The sequence below is a fragment of the Tenrec ecaudatus genome, chromosome 14 (assembly GCF_050624435.1).
Source record: "Tenrec ecaudatus isolate mTenEca1 chromosome 14, mTenEca1.hap1, whole genome shotgun sequence".
Lineage (NCBI taxonomy): Eukaryota > Metazoa > Chordata > Mammalia > Afrosoricida > Tenrecidae > Tenrec > Tenrec ecaudatus.
This window is the reverse complement of record NC_134543.1, coordinates 110353374-110372123: the sequence shown is the minus strand read 5'-3', so window position 1 is coordinate 110372123 and position 18750 is coordinate 110353374. Positions and strand designations below refer to the sequence as shown.

General features: G+C 45.6%; 1 protein-coding gene across 1 annotated transcript in view; it reads left to right on the top strand.

Annotated features, from left to right (window-relative positions):
• The window catches only part of SHC4 (SHC adaptor protein 4), a 151181-nt gene that overhangs the window by 43876 nt on the left and 88555 nt on the right, over positions 1-18750 (top strand). Inside the window, exon 2 of the mRNA XM_075530971.1 lies at positions 6693-6763. Within this exon, the coding sequence (XP_075387086.1) occupies positions 6693-6763 (71 nt within the window). The remainder of the gene's footprint in view (positions 1-6692; positions 6764-18750) is intronic.

Genomic DNA, 18750 nt, shown 5'->3' with positions numbered 1-18750 from the left:
AGCCGACCCTCATCCTGTCAGCTTTGATGGTACACCGTCCGTCCTTCAGCCTTCGGATGTCCTCAGAGTGTGATTCTTCCCCATTTCATCACTCTTATTATTAGCTTCTCAACTGCACGGCCCCTGCCTTGTACCTTCTCCTGAGCAATATTGCCCCACACTCTGAGCACTGGGCCAGGCATGTTTTAAGGAAGGGGGACAATTATCCCTAATGAATACACAGAGGTTCCTGTACATTATGTGATCAACGCGATTTTACCTTTCAACCAAGAACTATGGCAGCACCCCATGTGTGCCAGAGCAGGTCTGGGCTTCCCAGACCTCTTTGCAGGTACTTTGTCAGCTATTTCTTCTGAGGCGCCCATGGGTGGATCTCACCCTCCACCCTCAGGTTAGCAGCTGAGTGTTCACCAGCCATTTGTACCCAAAAGCAGTTCGGAATTATAAGTGAAATGGAAAACCTCTGTCTCCCATTCCCAGAGGTAATCACTGCCTACAGTGTCTTATGTACGCTGGCGATCATCTTTTTTGAGACTAGGTATCCCCTGCCCCAATCCCATCCCCCTTAGGTTCTCTGCTTGGAATCATAATTCTGTGAAACAGGATCAAGAATGCCCACAAACTGGCGGCCATTCCTCTCTCTGAAAACCCCTAGTCATTCCGTGTCTGGAATGCAGAGCCAAAGATACCCATGGCCGTGAATAGCCCGTTCACCTCTCCCTGGGAGCAAGTGGGTGCAGCTCAGACAGTACAAAAATATTATTACTGCCTTGGGGCATGAAGGGGCCGGGAGAGCGGAGAGGCCGGCAGGTCGTCTGCTAGGTGCTGAATGAGAAGGTTGTCTGCATCCTGTCACCTTCTCCCCAGCCTGGCATGCCGCCAAAGAAAGGTGCCCAGTGTCCTCTTTGTCCCAGGCTCAGGAATTAGGAGTGGCTCCTGCCTCACAGGCCTCCTGCGTGCAGTTCCAGAGCTTCTTTGACTCACATCTGCTGTCCCCTTTGCAGCCACTAGTCTTGTCACTGTGTTTCTTGCTTGGAGAGAGCAAAGGAAATGTCCGTGGATACTCCCTTCTCCCCGCTTTCTCTGTGAAGCAGGGCTGACATCCAAGGCGCCCAGCAGGGAGGCCTAGCTCCCAAGCGCTCACCCTGATTTCTTTTCAGCAGACACTGAGCCAGGCACTGTCCCTGCCACAGGCTAATCCCAATGACTGCCCTCCCCGAAAGGACAGACAGACCAGGCTCCCCAGGTCTCTTCCATCCGGACGGGGCAACAGAAACCTTGTCTTATGCTGACCTACATTTAATAGATGAATGCAGTGTATTGTCGTTCCCCATGTCTACCTACCAGGATCTTCTCCTTCCCTGTCTGCTCCTGCAGCCGCCAGATGCCCCGGGTCCCCCAAAGAGGGGGCCAATGGCTTCCTGAGTGAAAGGAGTGTGCGAGCCCTTGGTGAGACCACTTCCATTCCAGCCATCTGGGTGATTTGTAGCCAAAAAAATGAAGCACCGGTTTCTTCCTCTCGCCTTGGGCCAAGTGGCTCCCTCGTGGTGGGAGGGAAACATCCTCTGGGTCATTGCCACCGTGGGCCAGAACGCACACACGCATGCACGCTGCTTCAGGACCTTCAGTGGCGTCCTGGGGAAGCCTGCAGGAGGTGTCCCAAGGACAACTCAGTGGAGCGAAATGGGGCTTCAGAGGGAGAGAAAGGAAGCAGTGTGCAGGTCTGCGTTAGAAGGCAGTTGAGAGCACAACCCCCTGGAAGAGCCCCTTTCACCCTCTTCCCCACCTGCGAGCCCCGTTTTCAGGATGACTCAGCCTCCCCACTGGGCACTCCTTCCACTGGCCCAAGAACTGCCTGCTCTCCTTCACCCAGGCGACAGGAGCATCTCAGCCCCAGCTGCGCCCTTGCTGCTCGGTCATGCGACGCATTACCCTTTCCTTTGTAAGGTTCCTGCCATTTGAGGCCCCCCTCCCCCCTAGACTTTCTGAGAAGCAGGGCACAATCTCCCTAGCTTCCCAATTCACTTCCAAACCGCTTCCATCTAGGCTGTTGGCTGCCGCTCTCTAAGACGGGATCTGACAGAAGTCATCACCGCCAAAGGAAATACAAAACTGTTTGGAACCTTCCATAGGCCTCATCCTAGCCTATGGGTCCTGAATCTCATTCGGAAAAGGTCTTCAGTCTGGATCCGTCTCTTCTCTCTCTCTCTCTCTCTCTCTCTCTCTCTCTCTCTCGGCTCATGTTAAAGGTGCAGTTGGAGGGAAACAATAGATGCTCTGTTCCTTCTCGCACCGGGCATTCACTGGGTACCTGCCATGTGCCAGGCACTATGATCAAGCTTCTCACCCTGTGGTACTTACAGCCAAGGGGAGCATGACAGAGACTAACCACGCAAATGGACAAACGATCGTGACTGCCACCAGTGACAGGAAGGTGACAGATAGGGTGTACGATGAAGGAGGATGGCAGCAGGGGCTCTGGAGGAGACATTTGGTTGTGCATAAAGCTCAGGGATGGGAGTTGGATCTGCAGAGTGTAAGGAAAGAGCTGCTAGGCAGATGGACTAGCCAGGGCCTGAAACAAGTCTGGGGCATTTGAGGAATAGCAAGGAGGCCACGGCGGCAGCCAAGTGCACGGCCGGACAATCCACAAAAGCCAGGGTCTGAAGAAGGAGTTTGTTCGCATAAATGCTAGGAATCCTAGGCAGGAACGCGTTAAGGATCTAGTTGCATTTTTGAAAACTCATTCTGAGTGTGATCAATGTAGGTAGTTGGTGACTTTAACCAAAAAAAAAGGGAGGGTGGATTGATAGCTTGGTTAATATCTTCTCTGAGATCAGTAGCATACAGCTGAAGGAGAAAGACACCCACCTCTGGACAGACAAGACCTCTTGGGGGAACTGGGCATGTCACCCAAATCTGTCCCCTAGACTGTGTGGGGGGGTGGGGTGTCCATTCTTGCCAGAGCAACAGGTGCAGGAAATCAGCGGCAGGAGCTGAAGGAGGCACCGAAAGATGGGCAAAGCCAGAGCAGGCAGTGGGGTTGTGGAAACTTCCATCCACCTGGAATCCACCAATGGGCTCAGGCGTAGGAACCATTGTGAGAATGGCACAGGCCTGGGCACTGTTTCGTTGTGTTGTGCACAGGGTCCCTGTGGGCCAGAGCCAACTTGACCTATGGCACCTAACAACAGCCCTAGCAACCGAATCATCCAGGACGTGGAGCTTCCAACCCCGAGCCAAACTCACTACAGTCCAGTCCATTCCAATTCAGCGCTTAGAGCCTGATTTTCTGCCAATGGGCCAATGCTGACTCAGAGTGACACCCCCTGTGGGTGCCCGAGACTGTAACTGTTCACAAGAGTAGACAGCCCAGTCTTTCTCCCGAGGAGCTGCTGGTGGTTTCGAACTGCCGATCATTTGATCAAAATCCAATGTGTATCCTCTTCACCACCAGCCCCCCCCCCCACCTTTTTCTGAGGTCAGGCCTTTGGAATGCGTATCCTAGTCATCCTGAGGTGGGCTTGGTGAACTGCCCCCTGGGGCCACTGACCGCTGGGGGCTCTATGTGTGGCCCCCAGGTGTTGCCAAATCGATTTCAATGCATCATGATCCGGTGTGTATGAGAATAGAACTGTGCTCGACAAGGGTTGTGGCTGACTCTTTAGAAGTAAATGGCTCTGTGCATATATTCATAGGGTTAGTGGTAAGGTAGTAGATGGACATTGGGCCTCTCTACTCAAGTACTCCCTCAATGCAAGAACACTTTGTTCTATTAACCTGGCATTCCCTGATGCTCCACTTCCCAACACGATTGCTGAAGACAAAGCGGGTGCATAAGCAAATGTGGTGAAGAAAGCTGATGGTGCCTGGCTATCAAAAGATATAGCATATGGGGTCTTAAAGGCTTGAAGGTAAACAAGCGGCCATCTAGCTGAGAAACAGCAAAGCCCACATGGAAGAAGCACACCAGCCTGTGTGATCACGAGGTGTCCACAGGATCAGGTATCAGGCATCAAAGAACAAAATATCATATCATTGTGAATGAGGGGGAGTGCGGAGTGGAGACTGAAAACCCACCTGTAGGCAACTGGACATCCCCTTACAGAAGGGTCTCGGGGAGGAGTTAGAGTGCAGCATAGCACCAACAAAACATACAATTTTCCTCTAGTTCTTTAATGCTTCCCCCCACCCACTATCACGTTCCTAATTCTACCTTACAAATCTAGCTAGTCCAGAGCATGTCCACTGGTACAGATCAGAGCTGGAAACACAGGGAATCCAGGACTGATAAACCCCTCAGAACCAATAATGAGAGTAGAGATACCAGGAGGGGAAGGGGAACGTTGGGGAGAAAGGGGAACCGATCACAAGGATCTACATATAACCCCCTCCCTAGAGGACAGTCAACAGCAACGCGGGTGAAGGGAGACACTGGCCAGTGTAAGACGTGACAATAATAATAATAATTTATAAATTATCAAGGGTTCATGAGGGTGGAGGAGGGAGAGGAAAGAATGAAGAGCTGATACCAAGGGCTCAAGTGGAAACCAAATGTTTTGAGAATGATGATGGCAGCAAATGTACAAAGGTGCTTGACACAATGGATGGATGGATGGATTGTGGTAAGAGTTGTACGAGCCCCCAATACAATGATTTAAAAAGAAGAAGCAGTAGACGGCTCAGTCTTTCTAGGTGGACTTGAATCTCCACCATTTGGTTAGCAGGCAAGTGCGTTCCTTGTGCTGGAGCTTATGATTGACAGCCCAGGAATCTCTAGACACCGTTTAGTTCCCTGTGGTAGCCAAACCTTTGAAAGTTCAGTGTGAGGGGCAGAAGACAGCGTCCCCAAATCGTCCCGTGTCAGTACCAGAGGTGCAGAGACGAGTGTCATGCTCAGAACTGCACAGGACTCTGTCCCGCCCCTCGTGCCGGGCGACGGAGGCAGCAGCATGCCTTCGCCACCAGTAGGCGAGCCGTGCTTATGATGCTGAGGCTGTAGAATGTGTTTGGAAAGATGACAAGAGGTGTCCAAGGAGGCTCCACGGGCCGTTTGCCATTTCCAAGCAGAAGCAGGGGCTGGAAGGCTTCCACAGGAAGCTTAGTCAGGGAGGCTGTCATTTCCAGGGAGCTGGCTGATCACTTCTTGGCTCTTATCACACGGCCAAGGCAATTCTCTGTGAAGCACTCTCCCCGGTTCACTAAAGCTCTGCTAAAAGGATGTCCTCCCACGGTTTCACCTCGCAAAGCTACCCCGGAGACTCCAAAGTTGGCCTCCCTAGACTTCAGTCTTCTGAGCTCATCGAAAATCCGTTTTTCAACTGCCAGCTGGTTATTTCCTGGCCACCCGCCAGTGCCTTCTAGTCAATGGGTCCCAAACCAACTCATCATCTTCCCCTGGGCTGGGCCATCCTGTCTCTGTTGATGGCATTGCTTTGCTCTCAGCTAGTCTGGCTGGAAATTGCTGGAGTCATCCCTGACTCATCATGGCCTCCGAGTCTCTAGAGCAAATCAGTATTCTAATCAGGTCCCAAGTATTTCCATGGTGTTGCTTGAATCTGTCCCCTCCTTCCTGGTGCCACCATCCACTCCTCAGTGCTGTCGCCATGTCCTTTTTACTTAGGGTAAAAGAGGTGTAACATAAAAATGTGCCGTCGGAAGTGCGCTGTTCCCTCCCATTGTGCAGCCCCCACTGCCATAGATGTCAAATAACTGCCGTTATTTCTTGTTCAGCAGGAGCCCCCTAACGTCTTAGCCAATCTTCACGTGGCTGCTGACTCACTGTCTTTTCATTCAATTTCCCTACCACCTTTCTGGAGCCTTCTTGAATGCCTCCCAGATCAGAGTCCATCAGATCCCATCCGTGGCTCCCCACTGCAGACACATGCCATACAAATCATCTTTCCCCTTTAGAAGCCACGGGTCCTTTCCCGGCATTCTACGTTCAAGTTAAATTCACTCATCCCCGATGGAAACGACCTAGACCCCCTCCGAACCCTCCGAATATATGGCTTACAGAGTTCTTGCAGGAATAAGCTCTTTATTGCATGTACTTATATGCTTGCTTGATCTACTTGGAAGATTTGATGTTCCACAAGGTAGGGGACTGTATTATTTCTTTCGTGTTTGTTTCTACTTCTAAAATTTGAATCACTTGGCTGTGTGGGGCACTGTTTGAAGTGTTTTGTGCGAGGGGGCTTCAACAACTTCCTGAAAAAATGAGATTAAAGATGGTGGACGTTTTCCATGAACTATTTGGAGCCCACCCTCATTTGTGTGACAGACTTTAACTCTCCCAACAATCCTGGCTGAGTTCCCATGTTGCCAACGACAGAATTGAGATACAGAGACGTTGAATGACGTCTGCAGGTTTCTATAACTAGTAAAGGGGTAGAGCCAGCATTCCAATGTACAGGGTCTGACTCCGCCCTGATTATACTTTGAACTGCCGAAGTCCTGTGTAGTCTTGTGACTACTAGATGCCAATTTGCATTTTGCAAATGTTTCATCACTGAACTGAAGGAGAGGGTGTGTGTTCCATTAGTGGCCAGAAATATTCATGGCCGACTGAGTTTGCAAATGTGAACTGCTATCAGGTTCTGATTTAAGGTATTTCCCAGCAAACCACAATGAAGCTAAGAGACATTTTTGTGCTATTTGCCCGCCTACTTCTTCTTCTTTTCTTGTTCCAGTACATGGGCTGTATTGAAGTGTTGCAGTCGATGAGGTCATTGGATTTTGGAATGAGAACCCAAGTAACAAGGTAAGAGAACAAAAATAGAAGGTTTTGAGAGCCACACCTTAAAGCTTCCTGCAGGAATTTGATGGAAGCCATCAAAGTCATTATAGAATTGTATCTATATGGCTGGAAAGTATCACAGTGTCCTTGGATGAGTGGGGCTTTTTGGTGTGTGGGTGCGTGGCTCATTGCGTGAAATATTTCCCAACCAGATGGAAGAGCATCTGTGTTTCTTATGAGGACTGTTGGTAAGACGAGGCAGTCCGAGCCGGTGCCCCAGGTGCAAACAATATTTCACATTGTGTCTGGAAGAAGGGCCTCACTGAACCTCAGGCTTGTCCAAGAGGTAGCTGAAAAGAAGAACTGGAACTAATTTCCAACACCAGGAAGTCCAAGTGCTGATCATTGATGACATCTTTGACATTAAAACGTGCCCACTCCTTGTTTGCCTGTATAAAAGCCTGTTGATTCCTCCAGGTCTGGGGAGATGGATAGGAGGGTGAATCAGAATGAGCCCTTTCCAGAGGTGTCCTCAGGCAAATTAAGGGGAGGTCCAACATCAATGGTATGCAGAGCTCAAGTCAGAAGCAGAAATACAAGATATGGTTCAGTAAGGCCAAGTTCAAGGCAAGGATGGAATGAGGGGAAAGAAGAGTACCAAGACTGATAACCAGGAGAACTGAAGTGAGGGAGATGGTGTGAAGTTCCAAGTGTCATGTGTTGGACACTTAGGTCCTTGACAAGAAGCAACAAGGCAGACACTCACCAAGAAGGGTCAGATAGAAGGCAAGAGAGAAGATATCAAATAGGAGCATTCAACCTTTCCAAAAAATCTCAATTTACTGAAGAGAAAGATGTATTTTCACTGAATTCACCAATAGGTTCCTTCAAATAATGAATTCTTTGCTGGTATTTCAAAGAATATTCAATATGCAAAAAAATCAAAAAAATTTTCCATCTGGTGTGTACATATTGAAAGTGAAGGTGATCTTTGAAATTAGTCTTGAAGATTCTTGGTTTTAGGGCATGTTTGAAAGTAGATTTGAGCTTAGGTTTTATTACAGAACAATAGCTTTTCCCTTATAGATAACTTTAATGGAAACATTTTATTTTTCTTTAAGCTCTCCTCTGGCCTCAACACTAGATTGGCACATTCAATAAATCATGTACCTCAAAGACATATGAGTGTACCTGCCCTGGAGTAGATCATTTCATTGGTTCTCACATGACCAGGATAAGAAAATGGTTCATTAACCTTACAATCTCTACTTCCAACTTTACCTCCCAAATACTCCTTCTTCCTCCTCTTTTAGTTTCTCTTCTCCTGGGCTGCTGACCTATGTGTTGGACTGCTAACCACAAGGTCAGCAGTTCGAACCCTCCAGCCACTCCTGGGGAGAACTCTGAGACTTTCTGCTCCTGTAAAGATTTCCAGGCTCGGAAACCCGAAGGGGCAGTTCTATTCTGCCCTATAGGCTCACTTATGAGTCTGGTTGACTCAATGGCCGTGAGTTTTTCTTCCCCGTATGCTTCTTTGACTTTCTGTCACTATGCAAATTACTTTATTATCAGGTATATAGATGTGATCATTACGACATTACTGTCGAGCCAGGGTTCAGAATTTCTTATTTAACATTTTTCTACATTTACAGTTTCCTCATTTACCTCCTAGTTCTTTTATGTCCAGGGAGAACTTTTCAAAGAAGGCCAATTAGGATACCTAAAAGAAAAACATTTGTGTGTGTGTGACCACAGATATAGCCTGGCAGCTGTCTCCAGACATTTTCCATCAAGCATAAGAGGACCAGATTTTAATATGGGTAAAGCGGGACACCAGCGGGACACCATTGATAAAACTCATATCCTGGCGAAATAGCCGCATGGCAACCGAAAACTGTATGCCCTAGCTTATCATGCATTCTTTCCAAAAATCGGGACTTTTAAAAAATGCCACAGGACGTGGGGAAAATTGTTAAAAATCAGGACTGTAATCTGATTCAAGCATAAGATAAATTAGGTGTGGATCCTGATACCTAGTGTGGTTAATTTTGACTACAGATACCAACAACTGATGGCTGATGCCCCACTCATGGTAAAGGTCTCACCTTCTCCATGCTAGTTAACACATTGTTCCAGATAATAGAGAAACAACATGAAATTCCTGGTTATACAAGAGCCGCCATCATTAGGATGCATCAGTAGGATCAACAGAGGACTAACATGGAGTGGAATTCTTCTGGTCTTTATGAAGAACCTGTCTTTCAAAGGACTCACCTACTTGAGGCTAAATCCCTGGGCCTGGGAACACAGAAGTACTGAAAAGAGAGCAGATTACAAAGAAAGAGACGAAAGATTGTTTATGTTCTCACTAATTAATTCTGTGGGTTATACCCAGTTTAAAGCTTTATTCACACTTCTCTACCTTGACCAGACTGGACTTCAGGTTTATCCACTGAGGGAGCCCTTTGGGAAGTTTTTGCTCTTGTTCCTTCATGAATTCTCACCGAGGCATTTCTCTTGGCTGATTTGGGACAAGACCCGACCCAACCAAACCAAATGATTTAGCCAACTTCAACTCAGAGTAACCCTATAGGACAGGGTAGAACTTCCCCCTTTGTGTTTCTGAGGCTGTTAATCTAGATGGGAGCAGAAAGCTTCATCTTTTCCCTGAGGACTGGCTGGCAGTTTCGAGCTGCTTGACCTTGGGCTTAGCAGCTCAGTGCTTAAGAAACTATATCACCAGGATCCAGGATTGAAGGTCAGACCTAATTGTTTTTCTATTTTTTAAAATAGCTAAATAAATCTTTAGTATTTCTAATAGCAAATTACAGAAATTGCACAGCCACACAGTCTTAGAACAGCAGCTGCGTTCTCTGTACAGCATGACACAGGGGAAACACGGCAGGAGGAGGCGCTCCAGCCAGCTCCCTATGCACTTTCCCCTTTTCAACTACTTACAAAAAGAGGCGGGCAGTGGTGGGGCTGCATTTATTTTTTTTAATTAAAATTTTTAAAATATATTGGGACATAATCCACATACCACAAAATTCAACAGTTCAATCATATCAAGAAGAGTTGTACAATCATTACCACAGTCAATCTTGTACTCCTTGGTTTTAGCTCCCCAACTTCCCATTGCCACACCCCCCAAGCAACAATGAACCCAGGTCCCGTCTCTATCGATTCACCCATCCTGGATTGCATGTAGCAACAATACACAAAAACAAGGAAACAAAAAAGCCAGCAATACCAACAAAACAAAAACAGAGACAAACTCAATGGAAAAGGAAATAGAAAATACTGAAAACTAGAACAACTTTAAAATGTGTCAAAAGGGAGATCAAATGATAAGATGTTAAATTTCAACCTCGCTACAGCGGCTGTAATCCACTTTGCAATACACTGTATTCACATCCATGGTCTCTTTTCCCAGGGAATTCATTGGCGGCTCAATCCATGTGTATTTCCCTTCACTTAAACAAACAAACAAAATGATACAACATTTTAATGGTTTAGCGGGGGTGGGGTGGGTGTATCAAATAAGATGCTACATTTTAACCTAACTATATATACTCTCTATCTGATAACAAGATAGTCACCTCCTTTGATTCTGGCCAGACCTCAATTTTTAGAGAGAAGTTATGTATGCAAAGGAGAAATTCTTTCCTGATAGTAAAGAGGAAGAAGTTCAGTAGGACTGATAGCCAGTGATCTTGAGAGATGGGAAATGAAAAATGATGTTATGGCTTAGCCATTTGTTCTTTCTTATAAAAATGTCCTCATTGGCCTGGTAGGGCGTGATCAAGGGTAATGTAAAGAAGAGGTACTGCTGAAACCCAGGTGGGGACTGAGCATGATAGTGGGACAGGAGGAAAGTCAAGGGAAATAGAAGAAAGAGCTGGGGGCAAAGGGCATTTATAGAGGTCTAGATAAAGACATGTACGTATGCAAATGTATTTATATATGAGGATGGGGAAATAGATCTATGTGCCTATATTTATAGGTTTAGTATTAAGGTAACAGAAGGACATTGGGCCTCCACTCAAGTACTGACTCAATGCAAGAATACTTTCTTCTATTAAACTGGCATTCCATGATTCTCACCTTCCTGACACAATCACTGAAGACAAAGTGGGTGCATAAGCAAATGTGGTGAAGAAAGCTGATGGTGTCTGGCTATCAAAAGATATAGTGTCTAGGGTCTTAAAAGCTTGAGGGTAAACAAGTGGCCATCTAGCTCAGAAGCAACAAAGCCCACATAGAAGAACACACCAGCCTGTGTGATCATGAGGTGCCAAAGGGATAAGTTATCAGGCATCAAAGAACAAAAAAATCATACCATTGGGTGCACACTTCCATGATAGGATCGCTGAAGACAAATGAGTGTATAAGCAAATGTGGCGAAGAAAGCTGATGGTGGCAGGCTATCAAAAGGTATAGTGTCTGGGGTCTTAAAGGCTTGAAGGTAAACACGTGGACATCTAGCTCAGGAAAAACAAAGCCCACATGGAAAAAGCACACCAGCCTGTGTGATCACAAGGTGTCAAAGGAATCAGGTATCAGGCATCATCAGAACAAAAAAATCTCACCATAGTGAATGAGAGGGGAGTGCAGAGTGGAGACCCAAAGCTCATTTGTTGGCCACTGGAGATCCCCTTGCAGAGGGGTCTAGGGGAGGAGATGAGTCAGTCATGGGGTGATGTAGCACCGATGAAGAATACAGCTTTCCTCCAGTTCCTAAATGCTTCTTCCCCCCCCCCCCCCAACTATCATGATCCGAATTCTACCTTGCAAGTCTGGCTAGACCAGAGGATGTACACTGGTACAGATAGGAACCGAAAACACAGGGAATCCAGGGCTGATGATCCCTTCAGGACCAGGGGTGTGAGTGGCCATACTGGGAGGGCAGAGGGAGAGTGGCATTGGAAAGAGGGAACCGATTACAAGGATTTACATGTGACCTCCTACCTGGGGGATGGACAACAGAAAAGTGGGTGAAGGGAGACATGGGGCAGGGCAAGATATGACAAAATAATAATTTATAAGTTATCAAGGGTTCATGAGGGAGGGGGCAGTGGGGATGGAGGGGAAAACTGAGGACCTGATGCCAAGGGCTTAAGTGGAGAGCAAATGTTTTGAAAATGATGAGGGCAATGAATGTACAAATGTGCTTTACACAATTGATGTATGTATATATTATGATAAGAGTTGTATGAGCCCCTAATAAAACAATTTTTTTAAATGTCCTCATCATGAAATTTAAAACAAAGCCAAGGAAATAATTTAACCACATTTGACCTCACCAACCAGCCAGCCAACCAACCAACCAACCGGATCACAAACACTTAGAGCCTAATTCCATTCTCTACAATAAGCATCTATTCCCCAAAATGAAGGGGAAATAAATCTCTGCTCCCACGAATGCTTCCCTCTTTGTGTCTATGTGGGAACCTGCCTCAAGCACCCAAGTAGGAAAAGCTCAAGAAGGAGAGCTGGACAGGGATTGACTTTGAACTTGGATCATCTGAATTTCACACCTTGAGCCATCAGAAACTTGGAGCGCTCAGGTGGGGGAGTGGATGGAGCACTTTGAAACCGCCAGCCTCTCTGCAGGAGAAAGATGAGGCTTTCTGCTCTGGAAAGATTTAACCTCTACATTTTTGCAGGGGTCCTCCAACTTTGTAAACAGGGAGCCAGTGCACTGTCCCTCAGACCCATTGGAGGGCTGGACTATAGTTTTAAAAAAACCCAAAAAACTATGAACAAATTCCTATGCACACTGCACATATCTTATTTTGAAGGTAAAAAACAAACGCGGCTAAAACACCTGGTGGGCCGGGTAAATGTTCTCGGTGGGCCGTATGTGGCCCGCGGGCCATAGTTTGAGGACTCCTGTTTTAAAGGTTCAGAAACCTATGAGGCGAGAATGGACTCAATGACACGGGGCTGGACTTCCTCTCTGTCCTGCAGCGCATCGTTTAGCGCAAGACGCAGAGTTGGTGGAAGGGACCGTTTTACCTGGATCTTAGTTCTCTTATTCTTTCGATACATATTGTCTCACATTTTAACTCATATTTGGGTATGAGAGAACCTAGGATGAGCATGCGACCCCAGCACAGGATCTGCCTTCAGTGGCCATGGGTTTGCCCCATTCCTGTACCTGGTGTCCTGCGATCTGTGATGAAAAGATGGGGGAACTGATGGAGAACAGGTAGGTGGGCAGTTCTCCTTTTTGGGTCATTTCTCAAGCGGATCATAAACATCTACATTTTGTGGTTTCTGAGTCTGTCCTAGTCTATCCCTTGGTGGATAAAGTCTTAGCATTTTTTTTTTTTGGTTTGTTTTTAACTGCTGTTCTACACAGTAAGCAGGCTGTTCGAGTGATTTGGTACTAGGTAAAGTAGCAAGGAAGCAGGGATCATATTTCAGAGGATATGATAATTGGACTAATTTCCTGTTTGTAATGTTATTGCTCACGAACAGTGATTCTGCAAATTTAATTCATTATCTCGAAATGTTGGCTTATTGGCTTCAGTAGGACACCGAAGGCAGTTCTTTACTAAGAAATGCATACTGTGTGTGTGTGTGTGTGTGTGTGTACCACAGGATGAAAGCAGATCCAACCTGCAGATGCAGTGGAACATTTTTTGGAAGCTTGGTAAAAATACTGCCAGAGCTTCTAAGACATGTGAACATTCGCAGGAAACGCGAGGGTCAGCCAGATGGATGTTAGGTAGCAAATGGACCTATCTCTTTGAAAATGGGCAGACCTTTATTTAAATGGTCACTGTATAGTCGGTATTGGATGTGTTATAGTCATGTTTGAATAAACATGTGTATCACCGTGTGAACCAGGACTATGTGAACAGTATGTGGTCTCCGAGTGGAGTCTGCGTTGACTTGTGACCAGACCATGGTGTTAGGAGAAGGGTGGCAACCCACAGGGCCCATATGAAGAATAAAGAAAGATGGGCAGGGGAAACCGGATAAAGGTCCTAGACTACTAAATTTTGCTAATGGGCGCAAAACACGCCCCATTGGGGAAATTTACTGCGTGTGCTAAAGCAAAAAATATCGCTGAAATTTTAAAGTTCTAGTTCATGGTGGTTCTGCTAAAGTCTTTAAAAAATTTTTTTTAAACAGAACTCTGATTCTGCTGTGTGGACTAATTAGCTGTTATATAAAAACTTTAAAAATTTTTAAAAGAGAACTCTGGTTAGAGTGGATACCTGGTTGGTTAACCTCAAGCTCCAAACTCATTGCTATAAAGTTGATTCCAACTCACAGTGACCCTACAGGACACGGTGAAGTGGCTCCTGTGGGTTTCCAAGACTCTAAAGCTTTTAAAAAGGAATATTTAACAGTATTATTGGTACACGACTCCCAAATCATACAGTTCAACGGTTCGATTCTACAATCATCACCACAATCAATTTTAGAGCATCCTCTTCCTCCTTGTATCCATTGTTCTTAGCGCCCCGTTTCCCCAGCCTCCTGTGGCATATCCTCAAGGAACCTTGGCGGCAGTAGCTCTTTCTGAGAGTAGAAATCTTTGTCTTTCTCCCAGGGAGCAGCTGGTGGTTTCGAACTGCTAACCTGGTGGTTAGCAGCCTAACTTGTAACTACTATACCACACGATTGCTTAAGGGAGTTTAATTGTCCTTTGATCAGGAAAGAACATTAAGTTAGGTCTAGTAAGGGTCACTATCTCAGGGTCAAGGTTCGGATTGTCAACCAGCATGGTTAGAACTAGTTCCACTGCAGTAGAACATTTACACTTGACGTCTCCTAGGCAGCCACTGCTTGAACTGCAAGCGTTTCTTGTCACATATGCACAGGTGTCTGGATCGCCTTCATGGATATAGCTAGTGTGTGTGTGTGTGTGTGTGTGTGTGTGTGTGTGTGTGTGAGAGAGAGAGAGAGAGAGAGAGAGAGAGAGAGAGAGAGAGAGAGAAGGACCACCTTTTCTAGTTTTAAGGGTGTGCTATTCTGGGTAGACTAGAGAAACAAATTCATGAACGCTCATGTGTACAGGAAAGAGCTTTATATAAAGAGTAATTGTACGTTAAGAAAACACCCCATCTAAGTCCAGATCAAGTCCATAAGTCCAATATTAGCCTAGATGTCCAATACTAGTCCATAAATTCCTCTTTAGATTCATGCAGCCATGCAATGATGCAAAATGCAGGAAGATCACAGGCCAGTGGGTGGAGAGTCTTGTGGATCCAGTGGTGGTAGAAGCACCTCAGCGCTGGCAGGGGTCTCCATGTGGCTCCTACAGCTCCCAGGGCTCTGGGTGCATCAGTGTAGTTCCATGTGGCATATCTCAGAAATATCTCGCAAGGAGTGAGCATGTGTCCCACCTCCAGCGAGCTCTTTATCTCCTTAGCGCCTCCATACAAGGTCATCAAGCTATGACCTGATTGACAGGCTAAACTCCACCCCTTCACTCTTAAGTCTCAAATTGATGACAGATTATGTAACTACCACAAAGGATCACTTCTTCATGTGTTGCTCACAACCTATTTAAGACAGAGAGCTCACTTTGCAGCATTATAGTATTAAATAACCAGTTTAATTTCAAGTTAGAAGTCCTCAGATATCTAGTAATTTGAAGAGAAAATTGTTTCCAGTTGATGAAGAAGTGTTTTCATAGCACCAGTCAGCTACTTTTTGCTCAGTCTTCAGCATAGTGTCTTTTTCACACAGCAGGTGTACCATTAATATTCGCTTCAATAAATAGTTGCAAGATCAAGAACAGTTACTAGATGAGTTATGTATTTGGCATATTCAAATGTCCCTTGAATTGGTTTTATTTTGGATGAAAGGTTGCAAATGCAGTGAGAGATCCATGAGGGCTTGTGTGTCTAGCAGGTAATCGAGCAAAGGCAATTTGGGAAGGCGCACATGGTAGCCCCTCCTTATCTCTTGGCAGGGCAGAACAACTGAGAACAACCCAGCAGGCTAAGCCAAAGAGTGGCTAACAATAGCGAATGTTGGCTTTGCATTAAACAGAACTTTGCATCCTATTCTCATTTGAACCACACAATCAACCCAAAAAAGGATGACTAAAATTTCCCTCTTTAGGGTTGGGAACGTGGAGGATCAGAAAATGTTTCTGACAAGTCCTGAACCACATGGCTTTCTCGCTGAGGCTCCCATCCAAGCACGCTGCCCTCAAATCCTTTCCTTAATGTTTCCTAGTGATATTACTTAGGTTTGAAACAAAGAAACCATTCTTAGGGTTTTTAGTAGCGCAAGGTGGTGAGAAACAATTATGAGATGCATTTTAATTGCATTTAGTCTCTGTAGGTTTATTTATTCAGAGTCTTTTTAAAGACTAACAGGAACTGACTGTGCTTGACTTGAGCAAACTGGGGCATTTAGAAAAAGGATCTGGAGGTACTGCGTAGAAGAGGAATAAGAGGGGACAATCAAACCCACACCAACACAGGGGTCACAGCAACTTCCTGGGCCTCGGTAACAGGGGTGCAGCCACATTGATGCCATGAATGTGACCAGTACTAAGGCTCTCCTAATGTGACTACTAATTTCTTTCAGTCCTGGGTATCAAGCTTCCAAGAAAGGCAGACGGGGCCAACTCCTGGACCAGTCATCTTTGGCCAGGACAGAGCTTTATTGTGACAAGATGGTAGTTCACAAGTTAATCGTGTAGCATGGGAAAATGGGCAGGAGGAAAAGAAGACAGAGGCAAACAAGGAAGAGGTTTGTGAGATGGAAATAGCAGATGTATAAAAATAGGTGTCCAATGGGTGCATAAGCAAATGTAGTGAAGAAAGCTGATGGTGCCCGGCTATCAAAAGGTATAGAATCTGGGGTCTTAAAAAAGGCTTGAAGTAAACAAGTGGCCATCTAGCTCAGAAGCAACAAAGGCCACATAGAAGAAGCACACCAGCCTGTGCGATCACAAGGTGTCGAAGGGATCAGATAGAAGGCATCATCAGAACAAAAAAATCTTACCATAGTGAATGAAGTGGGAAGTGCATAGTGGAGACCCAAAGCCCATTTGTCGGCCACTGGAGATCCCCTTGCAGAGGGGTCTAGGGGAGGAGATGAGCCAGTCAGGGTGCAATGTAGCACTGATGAATAATACAATTTTCCTCTAGTTCCTAAATGCTTCCTCTCCGCCCCACCCACCCCATTATCATGATCTGAATCCTACCTTGCAAGTCTGGCTAGACCAGAGGATGTACACTGGTACAGATAGGAACTGGAAACACAGGGAATCCAGGGCGGATGATCCCTTCAGGACCAGGGGTGTGAGTGGTGATATTTGGAGGGTAGAGGGAGAGTGGGTTGGAAAGAGGGAACTGATTACAAGGATCTACATGTGACCTCTTCCCTGGGGGACGGACAACAGAAAAGTGGGTGAAGGGAGATGTTGGATAGGGCAAGATATGACAAAATAAAAATTTATAAATTATCAAGGGCTCATGAGGGAATGGGGAGCGGGGCTAGAGGGGGAAAATGAGGACCTGATGCCACGTGCTTAAGTGGAGAGCCAATGTTTTGAGAATGATGAGGGCAATGAATGTACAGATGTGCTTTACACAATTGATGTATGCATATATTGTGATAAGAGTTGTATGAGCCCCTAATAAAACGATTAAAAAATAGGTGTCACTACTAAGAGAAAAGAAGACACCCGATCACATTTCTTTCCATAATTTTTGAAAGTATGATGGAGACTGTTTCTATAATTTCCAAAAGGCTTCACTAAAATCCAAGATTTCCGAAATAGCAAATGTTTTATGCTATAACTAGTGGATCACATGTAGGACATAGTTCAGTAGCATAATTTTTTACGTGTTGGTTGAGCATTTGAAAATCCTTCGAGACTCTTCCTGTGTATTTCCAACTGACAACAACCGTGTGTAACAGCAGGATAAGCCCTGCTCAGGTCCTCACTGTCCTCACAATCATCCCGATGCTTGCGGTCATGGTCACAACCCCTATGTCAGTCCCTCTCGCTGAAGGTCTTCCTCTTTTTTGGCTGACCCTCATTTTACCAGGTAAGATGACCAAAGCCCTTGAGTTGAATTCCCAACCTCCTCACTTGTGAGAATGAGGAGGAAGATGCTGACTGTATTTCTCCCAAATCAAATTTGTTTATTTGTCTAGCATTAAAAAATAACAACCCCAAAACCTAAAACCCAAACTCCTCACCATTGAGTTGTTTGCAGCTCATAGGAACCGTATATAAGATGCCCGGGGCTGTCAGTCTTTATGGGAGCATGTTGCCCCCTCTTTCTCCGGCAGCCCCTAGTACGAATACACACAATACTCTTTGCCAACTCCATCGTTCAAGGGCATCAGGACATCCATTCATCATTCACCTTTCACATGTACGTGAGGCTATTGAGAAATACTCTGGCTTGGGTCACATGCACGTTAGTCTTTACAAAGCCATCTTGGATTCTTAGCACTTTCAAAAGAGGTATTTTGCGGCAGATCTTCCAATGCGATGTATCATTTGATTTCTTCACTGCTGCTTCTATGGGTATTGACTTTGGATCCAAATAAAAATGAAATCCTTGAAACTTCAGTATTTTCCCCACGTATCATGATGTTGCTCATTGGTCCCTTTTTGAGGATTTTTGTTTTTCTTTATGTTAAGGTATAATTCATACTGATGGCTGTGGTCTTTCATCTTTATCAGTAACGGCTTCAAGTCTTCATTTTCATTCAGCAAGGTTGTGTCAGCTGCATATCTGTTAATGAGTTGTTAATGAGTCTTCCTCCAATCTTGATTCTTCTTTATATACTCTAACTTCTCAGATTTTTTTTCTCAGCATACAGATGGAATAATCAGGGTAAAATGATACAACCCTGACACACACTTTTGCTGAGTTTAAGCCGGGCAGGATCCTCTTGCTCTGTTCAAACAATTGCCTCTCGGTCTATGTGAGCACATATTTCCATATGAGCACAATGAAGTGTTCTGGGATTCCAGTTCTTTACAATGTTACTCACACTTTGTTATGATCCAC